This window comes from Hyperolius riggenbachi, chromosome 2 (assembly GCF_040937935.1).
Source record: "Hyperolius riggenbachi isolate aHypRig1 chromosome 2, aHypRig1.pri, whole genome shotgun sequence".
NCBI lineage: Eukaryota > Metazoa > Chordata > Amphibia > Anura > Hyperoliidae > Hyperolius > Hyperolius riggenbachi.
In genome coordinates, this window is record NC_090647.1 from 288,429,526 (window position 1) to 288,441,824 (window position 12,299).

General features: G+C 40.9%; 1 protein-coding gene across 1 annotated transcript in view; it reads left to right on the forward strand.

The window, feature by feature from the left end:
* The window catches only part of COL16A1 (collagen type XVI alpha 1 chain), a 296,365-nt gene that overhangs the window by 237,326 nt on the left and 46,740 nt on the right, over positions 1 to 12,299 (forward strand). The window contains exons 46-49 of the mRNA XM_068266105.1: positions 5,045 to 5,062; positions 5,173 to 5,235; positions 5,322 to 5,366; positions 7,605 to 7,649. Of these exons, the coding sequence (XP_068122206.1) occupies positions 5,045 to 5,062; positions 5,173 to 5,235; positions 5,322 to 5,366; positions 7,605 to 7,649 (171 nt within the window). The remainder of the gene's footprint in view (positions 1 to 5,044; positions 5,063 to 5,172; positions 5,236 to 5,321; positions 5,367 to 7,604; positions 7,650 to 12,299) is intronic.

Consider the following 12,299-nt stretch of genomic DNA (forward strand, 5'->3'; position numbering starts at 1 on the left):
TGTACTCATACTGCAGCGGAGTTCAAATGTCTTAAAGAGACTGCAATTTAAAAAATAATAACAAAAACAGATACTCACCTTGGGTGGGGGAAGCCTCTGGATCATAATGAAGCTTTCCTCATTCTCCACAGCCAGCCCAATCCAGCACTGTCACCCCCTAACCAAAATAATAACAGTGGCCTGCTTGCACATGTGTACTAGCGGCTTCCCGCTTGGGCTGCGGTGGAAATAGCCAAGCCTGATTGGGTTCCCTCTGCTGTGCAAGTGCAGATGGCATGCGCAGTAGAGTGGATCCAACTGGGCTCGGTTATGTCTGCTGGAGCCCTAGCAGAAAGCCTGTGCACCTGTGTGCATCACCAACAAGCAGACGTTTTGGGGGTCCCACCTCTGCATCCCCTCCGCTGAGGAGGACGGGGAAAGGCTCTTTAGGAACCAGAGTCTCCCTCCTGAGGTAAATACCCACTAGGAGCACTTTTTTTCCTTTACAGGGTAACTTTAAATACTTGTTAAGTGTCCCTCTGATCTTCATTATTCTGTCTGTGGACACTAATATCATTATCTGCACCTACAGACTACCTGAGGAGAAAATAGATGTACAAATTACACCACATTCCAAATTATTATCCAAAATGTTTTTAAGTGTTATAAAGATAAAATATTTTGTTTTTCAATGAAACTCATGGATGGAATTGTGTCTCAGGGCTCTTTTTATCACTGAAATCAATCTCAGACACCTGTGAGAATTGGTTTGCCAGGTGAGCCCATTTAAAGGAAAAACTACTAAAGAAGGCTGATCCACATTATTAAAGGTACACACCACATAGGAAAGGTAGATCTGAACACAACCGCACCACTCATAAATGTAAGCAAAATAATCCATCTCTATTCAATACCACAAAATCAGTTAGGACAATTAAAAACAGTTAAAATGCAAGTAACGGGTGGTAACAGTGACATGGTTGTCAAACAATAATAATAAAGGATAATGATCAAACCACAACAGGTAGTGCAAAAGTATTGTGGTATGATAATGTAAGCAGACATCAGAATAAGTCATGAAAAAATGCTCAATGTCCCCAAATATATAAAATATTACAGGTAAATAATGGCACAATAACTTCTCAATCAACATGGAATCCATAAATAGTGGAAATATGCAAACCGTGTAATCTGATCGTGAAAAGAGTTGAGGTGAAACCAATGCATAGTGCATAGAATTGAGGCAAAGATTAGCAAGACTGGGTAAAGAAGAAAACAGGAACCCAGCAAATATCTAGTGCTAGTGAGTGCTGTGTAACAGCAAGAAAATAGCCAAGTGATGAGCGGGGCAGTAATGCCCATGGTGTAAGGAGAGGAGAGGGGAGTGGAGGACGAGCGAGCAACAATGGAGCTTACGGAGCGGATGGACGGGATAGTACAGCCCTCTACCTTTCCTATGTTCCTATGTGGTGTGTATCTATTGTTGTAGATCTGGTTCTGCCATTACCACCATTACCTTATAACTGGTGTTTGGTGCTGGCCTTACTCCCCCTTTTTTATTTCCACATTATTAAAGGGGCACTATGGCGAAAATTATGCTGTCCCATTATCCCCACATCAGTTATTTAATATGGACAGCATACATTTTACCATAGAGTTTGTGTTAATAAAAATATCTCCTAACACCGCTTTACTCCTCCAAACAGCTTAGCAGCGACATTACATCAGATATCCCTGATAACAAAGTGTTGGACTGCTCTCCACAGACACTCTACAAAGCTGATTTATAACTCACACAGGACAGAGACCCATGCTGTTGCTTTTCATATGTTAACTAGCTAATTAAAAAAAATAAACAGGCTGCTAAATACTTACTTAGCAGCCTGTTAATTTATTTAGCTAGTTACATTTGAAAACAAAAGCAGCTCTGTAGTGTGTCAGCCAGCCTCTATAATTAGCTGTTAGAGTGTCTGCTAGCAGTGAAGCCAGAGGCTTAGAGTATGGTAATGACAGCTCAGCTCTTTGGGAGGGCAGAATTAGTGTTAAGAGCTACTTTTTATAACAACTACTCTGGTGAAATTTATTCTGTCCATAATAAATAACCGACGTGGGGATAATGGAACAGCATAATGTTCGCCATAGTGCCCCATTAATCAGACCACCATCAAGCAATATGGGAAAGGAAATGAACTTTCTGCTGCCAAAAAGCATGAAGTAGTTGAATGCCTTGGACAAGGTATGAAAACTTTAGATATTTCATGAAAACTTAAGCACGATTATTGTCATATTAAAATATTTGTGGCTCCTCTTTGGGTTAACTCACTGAATAATTTGGGTCTAAGGTCTGCTTTTTCGATGGCTGCAGTCGGACCAGAACTATAGACTAATCTTCAAACAATCTTGTTTACTGATGAGCACCAAGCAACCCTGGATGGTCCAGATGGATGGAGTGGTGGATGGTTGGTGGACGGTCACGATGTCCCAACAAGGTTGTGACGTCAGTAAGGAAGTCATGTTTTGAGCTGGAATCATGGGAAGAGAGCTAGTCTGCCCTTTTAGGGTCATTGAAGGTGTGAAAGCAGCCTCTGAAAAGTATTTTGAGGTCCTGACTGACACTTTCTTCCATGGTTCAAAAAGAAGAGCTGTGCTTCCCCTGACAAAATCATCTTCATGCATGGCAATGCAACATCTCATGCTGCAAGTTATACATCAGCATCATTGGCTGCTATCAGCATAAAAGGAGAGAAACGCATGGTGTAGACCCCGATCTCTCCTGACCTCGATCCTATTGAGAACCTTTGGAGCATCCTCAAGCAAAAGATCTATGAGGGTGGGAGGCAGTTTACATCCAAACAGCTCTGGGAGGCTTTTCAGATATCCTGAAAAGTAATTCATACAGAAACTCTCCAAATACTGTCAAGTTCAATGGATGAAAGAATTGTGAAGCTGTTATCAAATAAGGGTTCTTTTGTTAATATGTAACTTGAACTGTCAAGATGTTTTTGGTTGAAATAGCTTTTGAGTTTCATTAAATAGGACAGTGCATTTTACATTTTTTGTTTTTGAAAAACATAATGTTATCATTAGGAAGTTAAAAAAAATATGCTGACTGCCACTTGCATCAAATATAAAAAAATATAATTTGCATAATAATTTGGAATGTGGTGTACAGCTACTGTACCTGCTCAGAAACTCGGTGGCCCCCTCTCCTCTCCGTACTGCTGCTGTAGCCCCCTTTACATATGTGGGGCACATGCCCTGTCCATTGAATGCGTCCTTGTGAATCACATTGCTGAATGACTGTGCACACCACCATGGCTAAGAGCATCTTGGGCATGTGCAGTCTGGAAACAGTAATAACTGTGCATGCCCAGCACACTCCCCCAGAGGCTTCTGTGCACAGTGGTGTGGGAGCATGCACAAAGATGGTACATGGAATGGACACAACAGGGGCTACGCAGGAGCACAATGGAGAGACTGGTCACAAGAAGGAGCCATTGAGTGTCCCAATAACCAAAATAATGACCAGGTAGGTATTAGGTATTACATTTCAGCTGAGGCTTCATTTAAACACAAAATGTAACAAATGAGCTTGGGAAGTCTGAGAGCAATAGAGTAGGTTAGGATGTCTAGTCTATTTTCAGATTCATTACACTAGGGTGACCTGCTGAAGTCATAAGATAAGGTTAAAGCAATAATGCTAGCATATTGATCATTGATGAGAGACCCATACTATGAGATTTAACCACATTTAAGTATAAGTATGCTAACACTTTAAAATGTTTGAACTTGGTGGCCAGATAGAAAATAGAAACGCTGTCTCTGCAGGCAAAGTAAGTGGAAATGTTTAAGGAGAGGAATGCAATAGCAACTTTAATTACTTTGAATTACTTAATTTACAGATGGTTGAGGACGATATTTAAGAACACCTTCATGAACTTTGAAAATGTGTGATTTTTGCTGCTAAGAAGGGAGGAACTGATCATTGCCAAAACCAAAGATTTGGGGATTTTCAAAGAAGCAATGTTTAAGTTGTGCAAAGCATGAACTGACAACACAATTTATGAAATAATTCAGTCAGTGTTGCTTATTCGCTGTACACAGTGTTACAGCAGATGGCAATGAAGTTTATATCTCCTTTCCATGATTAACTACTAAAAGTATTTACAGTTTGCTAAGGAACCTTAGCACAGGACTCTTGACAGCCAACAACACATTGGTTCTAATTGTACCACCATGTCCCATATATAGTATGTTAAAATGGGTGCATTATGCCAAAAGTTATGACATTATGACAGGTGCAATAAAAGTCTGATTTTTATTTTATATTTATTTTATTTATATTTTATTTTATATCAGCCGCATATTTCTTCAATAAAAATCAGACTTTTATTGCACCTGTTGAGCAGATCTCTCCATTTCTCTATATTGCTTATGTGGCCTGGCTGCCAGCGGACCTGGTCCGGGTGTCAGTGGCAGAGTGGTGAGGGGTGTTTCTTTTCCATGTATAGCATTATGACAAAATATTGATAACAATTTTAGATCACTCTGACTCTGAGAGGGACCTTTGGGATGCTCTTGGAAGCAGCAGTTATAAAATTAAGCATCACTCCAAAGCAATTATATCATATTTAGCTGCAACTCTCTCCAATGCCAATCTTGTGACATTACAATCATGAAGTGTTTCAACTGTTACCAGGGACAGAAGTAGTCCAGCAATGTACAAGGGTTTCTATTTTGTTGGCCATGGAGTATATCATTTAGAACAAAATCTATATAAGCTGTAAGTTTTATGGTGTCCTTATATGTAGTCCTTATATGTTTCTGTGAGTTCTTTGTTCCAGCACTAGTGCAGCTATGTCTCTGTGAGTTCTTTGTTCTATCACTAGTGCAGTAACTTTAAATATTTGTCATCTGGTCTGGACTGTCCACCGACTTTTTTCAATGTTTATTAATCAAATTAATTCCATGATGTGCCGTGTCTCTGTTTTTTTGTTTGCTTTTTTATGTTTGCTGTAAAAGTTTGTAATTGTTTCCTAAATTCCTTTTTTTTTCTTATTTGTAGTGTCAAACAGATGAAGTGGTGAGTTTTCTCTTAGCCACAGCTGCTGTTGTCCTTCCTTGCATGTGTTTTAGTCTTGATAAGTGTTCTTCCAACATATCTCACATCATTTCACTATTTTTATTTTCTAGGGAGATGAACCAGACCGTGGATGTGCAGGTACACAGGGAATACCAGGAGTCCCTGGACTAGATGTAAGAAAATTCCCTCCCCTGCCCCGTCCTTTAGGACCATGCTTGTCTAGTGTCATTCAAGTATCCTTCATGTTTTGTCTCTTCAGGGACCTCCAGGACCAAGAGGATTTCCTGGCTCTCCTGGACCGATGGTAAGTGGCTCATTTCTACTGTGTTCTTCTGACAGTAAACTGAATGACAGGCATTAATTCAAACTTAATTTTTTAATGATATAGCATCTATAGCATAACATTCTGACTTTAAACCCCTAGTTCAGGTATGTTTTTATTCATTTTTACAGAAATTTAACTGTAGAAAATGTGAATTGAAATGATGTAACAAAATTGCTATTTTTTTAGTTTTTTTTAATATAAAGATCTGAAGGTCTACAGGCTCTCATTGGTGGTAAGGTCTGTAGAGCCTGCACCCGTCTCACACCTTCCAATAATGTCTCTGATGTGATCCTCATTATGGGAAGGTTGGAGGGAGGCAGTAGAAAAAGGAGGCTGCAAGCTCTTGACACTGTGGCTCTTTTTCAAATCATTTTTTTTTAAGTTTTCTCCTAGGAGACGATTTTTCATCTCTGTTTAAACTATTTTTTCAGCACTCTGCAAAAGTTACAAAAAAGTAGGTGACAAAATGCTTTCAAAATTAATCTGAGTATTATCTTTCTTGGTGGTGGCTTAAAAGGTATTTTATCGATAAAGTGTGAATATCACGTTGTAGAAAACTTAGGAAAAAAAGTGAATTGGATCGGGCCCTCTGGCCCATATGCAATTAACTTTTTTGTCCTTAGTTTTCTCCTAGGTCAGTGATCTGCAAACTTGGCTCTCCAGCTGTTAAAGAGTAACTGTCAGGCTACAAAAGCTAATTTAAACCTCTATTCTCCTGTGTTAAACAGTTTAGAAGGAAGCCAAAAAGGCATTACTGAAGATAAAAATCTCTCTTACATTTGATGTGTGCTTATCAGCAAAGCTGTTATTCCCAAGCTCTTAAGAAGACGCAAGCCGCATACCATACTGCAAAGCATTCTGGGGCTCTCCCCTCGGCTGCTAATGAGAAGTTACAGGGTCAAGTAAGAATAGCATGTAACTCAGTCCAGAGCACAGCACTGATAAATCTCCCAGCAGAGTACACTGCAGGAGTCCGCTATTGTTCCTAGCCACATGGCTAATTAATATTCACTGCACACTAGTGTTATTCAGTACGAGCTTTTCTGTGATCAGGAAGCAGGGAGGACATGACGACACATTTGGCTTCATAGGAGACAGACAAACATGGAACCTGCCATGAGCTGTCAGGAGCATCATTCTCTGCATATACTATATAAAAATTCTGTGAAATCCAAACGTGGACAGTGAAATGCATATGTAATGTAAGTACAGCCTATATTTAGCTACTGATATATGTGTTTATTTTCTCTGAGACCTTATACCTAACAGCTCCTCTTTAAGGAACCACAAGTCCCACAATGCATTTGCCTTTATGAATCATGACAGTGGCTGTCAGACTCCCGCAATGCATTGTGGGAATTGTAGTTCCTTAACAGCTGGAGAGCCAAGTTTTCTGATCACTGTCCTAGGTGATATTTTCAAAATTGTCAATAAAATGCCTTTTCAACCCCCAGCAAGCAGGAAAATGCCGAAAATAATTTTACAGTACTTTGTCACCTATTTTTTGGTACTTTTTCAGTGGCAAAGTGCTGAATTAATTATTTTAAATAGAAGATGAAAAATTATCTCCTAGGAGAAAACTCAGGACAAAAAGTTAATTGCATTCCTCTGTCTTCTATGAAATGCAATTCTAAAAAGACATACCTGAACGAAATAAAATAATATAATATAATCTAAAGATAATGTTTGCACAGTAACCTACATGACTGGTGTAGTTGCTGCACCTGGTCTAGATATATAAAAAAATCCTAGAATGTATTTTTAAACATTTTATCAGGAAGTCAGCCTTTAGTGGTTCCCATTACAGCATGGGCAGTTTTAAGTTTTTATCAAACTATTCGATTTACACTTAAGTGGATGATTACATGGATGTAATGGATCTGGATTCTTTCAATGTGATATGGTCTGTGCAAATGTCAGGTTTCTTTAGAAAAATAACCCTTTTTTTATTACAGTATAAATTAATGAGATTTTCTATTTTCATATCTAAGATAATGGAAAGAAAATCTCTCTATTTTTACAATACTATGCTGAAAGATTAATTAAAGCAAATGTTCAGCCTTCATTATTTCATTGTTTTGACTGTGTTGATAATAACATTGATGCTGCTTTCTCCAAAGGGTCAGGTTGTCTTACTCTTTTGGATACAGGGTGTTCTTGTTCCTCCTCCTACTGGCAGTGGCTCTTGGATTGTGATACCCCTATTTTTTCCCTCAGGGGCCCCCAGGTTTTCCAGGCTCTCCTGGCTCCCCCGGACTACCTGTAAGAATGAAACCCTCCTCCCACTTGCTCGCTTCAATGATCCCCTTACCCTCAACCTCATGTGCCACATAACCTCACCAGTGCTGTGCCAATAAGCCTACCTCTTGTTCCACACCTGATGTAACTTCAGACTTCACCCCTTGTGTGCCCAAAGTCTTATCACCTGTGAGACAATTTCCACTTTTGTGTGCCTAGATTCCCGCCTTCTGTATCTGAAATCCTCCTCAACCTACCCCTAATTCTCCATTTCCAAAATACTATATAGGCTTGAATAGGAAAATGTATACACAGGTCCAGCAAGTAGAAGATATGTAAAACAAAAAATAAATAAATACAATTACACTGGACAATATAATTGTGGGCTACTGGTAAAATAAATAGAACATGTAGCTTACAGCTGTAATAGAAATCTCACTTGAAAATTCTTCCATATAAAAGTGGTTGATACACAAAGGTTTTGTCTGGATATGGTAACCTGCACATTTATTACCACAGATCACCACATGCCGGCCTCTTAATTCACAAAATTTGACTTCCTCTGTACTTGTAATATGATATGGCTATCTGAGCGTATTTGCTCAGTTACCACAGAAGAGATGTTTTACAAGGTGCTGCTCATGCTGTGTAGCTGTCACATCCCGTACTGCAAAAGTTTCCTTTTCCTATTTTTTTTTTGTCTAAAATATTTTTCATAATACTATGTAGAGTATTCCTCCTCCAGAGCAGTGTCTAGGTGTAGGGCCTGATAACAATCAGGAAGTTTAAATAGCAATGATCCTGCAGGCTACACCAATTAAGCGGAGCAGTGCTTTTCAGCGCTGCTAGATTTGGGCGCAGCCAGCGCCACCATAGACTCTTATAGGTATCAAATCACACAGTGCTCAGTGAGTAACGTCGGCGCCGTCACAAGACGGAGCCGAAGTTGCTTAAAAAAGACAATAATTCTGCCTCCAGCAATCGCTGAAAGCCGAATTATATCATTCCCCCACTATCCGTGGCGGCCAGGAGGAGGAATAGTAATTAACACGGCCCGGACTTGTGCAGAAGCAGGATCAGCTATATACCGGCTGTATCCTGCGCCCAAGTCTACCTGCGCTGTTTTCAAATGTATGCCAATTAAGGGTGTATTGTGTGGGAGCACCAAGGTCCTTTAGGAGGATGTTTGAAGAGTTTCTGTTGTCATGAGCTTTGGCCATGGTGCTGTGGCTTTTCCGATTTCCCACAAGGCAGTTCCTAATGTTAACACGCACAGCACAATGGTTAGGTAAGCAGGGCTTCCATGCTCACAAGTATTTTTCTGGTTGTAACCAGTCCCTGTGTTGTTGCCATTTTTCTTTTAATGTATTGATTATAAATTGGAAAAAATAAACTAAGATTACATGATAGATGCACAGCGTAGTTGTAAAATGATTTAACCACTTTACCCCCGCGCGTACGGATTTCTCCGCCCCTTTTTCCATCCTTTCACCCCCAGGGATGGAGAAATCCGTACTCTGCGCACTCCCGCCGCTGTCTGCGCTCCCGCTCGTAAACATGCCGCCCGCCGCTAGTAAACACGCCGCCGCCCGCTCGCCCAGAGATCAACGAACGGGAAAATCCATTCCCGTTCGTTGATCTAAGCCCCGCAATGATCTGCTGCCGCTCGGCTGAGCAGCGCGATCATTGTGAAAAAATAACAAAGTCCCAGCCTCTTTCTACTTCCTGCAAGCGTCCGGAAGGACGCTTGCAGGTCGCATGAAACAAATTGGTAATGTTGCCATCTTGTGGCCAAATAGTAAAACTACACCCTAACCATTTTTTACACACAAATAAACTTGTTTTACACAAAAAATGAACTCTTTACCTCCCACACTCCCCAATTTTTTTTTTTTGTAATTAAAAAAAAAATAAAAAAATTTACAATTTAAAAAAAATACATAAATAGTTACCTTAGGGACTGAACTTTTTAAATATTTATGTCAAGAGGGTATAACACTGTTACTTTATAAACTATGGGCTTGTAATTAGGGATGGACGCAAAACTGAAAAAAATGCACCTTTATTTCCAACTAAAATATTGGCGGCAAACATTGTGATAGGGACATAATTTAAACGGTTTTATAACCGGGATAAATAGGCATATACATTTAATGGGTTTTAATTACAGTAGCATGCATTATTTAAAAACTATAAAGGCCGAAAACTGAAAAATAATAAATTTTTTCCCACATTTTTTCCTATTTTCCCATTAAAACACATTTAGAATAAAATTATTCTTGGCATAATGTCCCACCTAAAGAAAGCCTAATTGGTGGCGAAAAAAACAAGATATAGTTCATTTCATTGCGATAAGTAATGATAAAATTATAGACGAATGAATGGAAGGAGCGCTGAAAGGTGAAAATTGCTCTGGTGGTCAGGGGGTAAAACCCCTCAGTTGGGAAGTGGTTAAAGGACCGCTATTGTGAAAAATAAAAGTAAACTTTAAAATACATGTAAAAACATACAAATAAGAAGTACATTGCTCCCAGAGTAAAATGAGCCATAAATTACTTTTCTCCAATGTTGCTGTCAGTCACTTACAGTAGGTAGTAAAAATCAGACACAATTAACAGGTTTTGAACTAGTCCATCTCTTCATGGGGGATTCTCAGCATGGCCTTCATTCTTTATAAAGACACTCCCTGAAAAGTATTTATACAAAGTTGCTGGCCAACCTCCCTGCATTTTGTCAGTTAGATGGAGCAACTGCTATTCACCAAGTGCTCTTCTGAAAAGAAAGAAAACCATGAGAACCCCTCCATTAGGAGAAGGGTTAGTTTAAAACTTGTCAGATTTTTACTGCCTATTGTGTCAGCAAGATAGGAGAACAGTAATTTATATTGCATTTTACTCTGGAAGAAATGAACTTCTTATTTGTATGTGATTACATGTATTTTAAATGTTATGATTTTTGTGATTGTGGTTCTTTAACAACTGCTTATTGCTGGCCTTTAGTTAGTTCTGACATTGTACAATGCTACAAAACACACAATTTGCTCATTCCCAGTGAAAGCAATATCCTACCTTTATTTGGTCAGCAGGCGCCAGTCAGCCAATCAGGTGTACTGTCATACACCCTTTGCCTGCCGTACCAAATCTAGCAGGAATTGCATAAATTAGGTAGCATTCTGGTGGGAGGCTTCGGTTGGAGGTAATCGTAGATTACCGTATTTTTCGGAATATAAGACGCACTTTTTCTCCCTCAAAAGAGGGGGGGGAAAATGAGTGCGTCTTATATTCCAAAGGATAAAAAAAAAATGCACAGAAATGATGTTAAAGTTACCTGCTTGTTGGGCTCTGCGGAAGTGTCAGGCTGCTTGTCAGCTTGTAGAGCTCAATAATGCGATCTGTGCGGGGGTCTCTGAGCGGCATTGAAGTGGTCTCCATGTAGGGCTCCGGGATCGGCTCCATAGCGGGTATCGGTGCAGGGCTTTCCACAGCAGAGCGCTGTGCTGTCCGGGTGGTCTCCTTGCACAGATCGGGGCTCTCTATGTTGATCTGCAGGGCTTTTCACAGCAGAGCGCTGTGCTGTCCGGGTGGTCTTCTTGCACAGATCGGCGCTCTCTGTGCGGGGGGCTCTTAAGTTGGGTGGTCTCTCTGCATGGGGGCAGGGCTCCTTGTGATCCACGATTGGCAATCCTGGCAGAGATCCGCGCCGCGCAGAGAGTCGAATGGTTGACTCTGTGTTGTGCAGGAATCGGCTCCAGCAAGTGTCCGGTTCACTGTCTAACCTCCCGGGTCTCCATTTACAGCTAGCATCGCGGAGATCCGCGCCGCGCAGAGAGTCGAATGGTTGACTCTGTGTTGTGCAGGAATCGGCTCCAGCAAGTGTCCGGTTCACTGTCTAACCTCCCGGGTCTCCATTTACAGCTAGCATCACGGAGATCCGCGCTGCGCAGAGAGTCGGATGGTTGACTCTGTTGTGCAGGAATCGGCTCCAGAAAGCTAGGTGCACGGCTCCTTGTGATCCGTGATTGCCAATCCTGGCAGAGATCCGTTCTGCACAGAGAGTCGAATGGTTGACTCTTTGTGTTGTGCAGGAATCGGCTCCAGCAAGTGATCAGCTCCTTGCGGGGTATTGGTATCTGGTTCACTAGTCAAACCTCCCGGGTCTCCATTCACAGCTCCAAGCTCCTCCACCTATTGGACAATGAAGAGGCTGAAGCTCCGCCCCCTCCAATCACTGTACAGGCTCCCGCTGAACATTCCCTGCCTCCAAAACGTCATACTGAGCCGCATCATTGCAGCGGCAGCTCGATTGAGAAGACACAGGTACAGAAGTACTGTACCACTGTAATAGATATTGAGGGGCATAACCTACCGTAACAGTATCCTCATATTCACTGCACTCAATCAATCAAAGTGGATACTGTTACTGGTAGCTGTGTCATATGAATGTGAATTCAGGGTGGGGGGAGAAAGGAGGGAGGAAGGTTCTGGACCCTATAACTTATAAGTACTGTATTGTACCATAATCAGTACGGTAATCAATGTATGAATTCAGGAGGGGGAGGTCCTGGGCACTAAGTACAGTACTGTCCCATGATCAGTGTGTGAATTCAGGGGGGGGGAGGGGAGGAAGGTTCTGGACACTATGGTACTGTACACAGCAAGCATGCATATTTCTGTG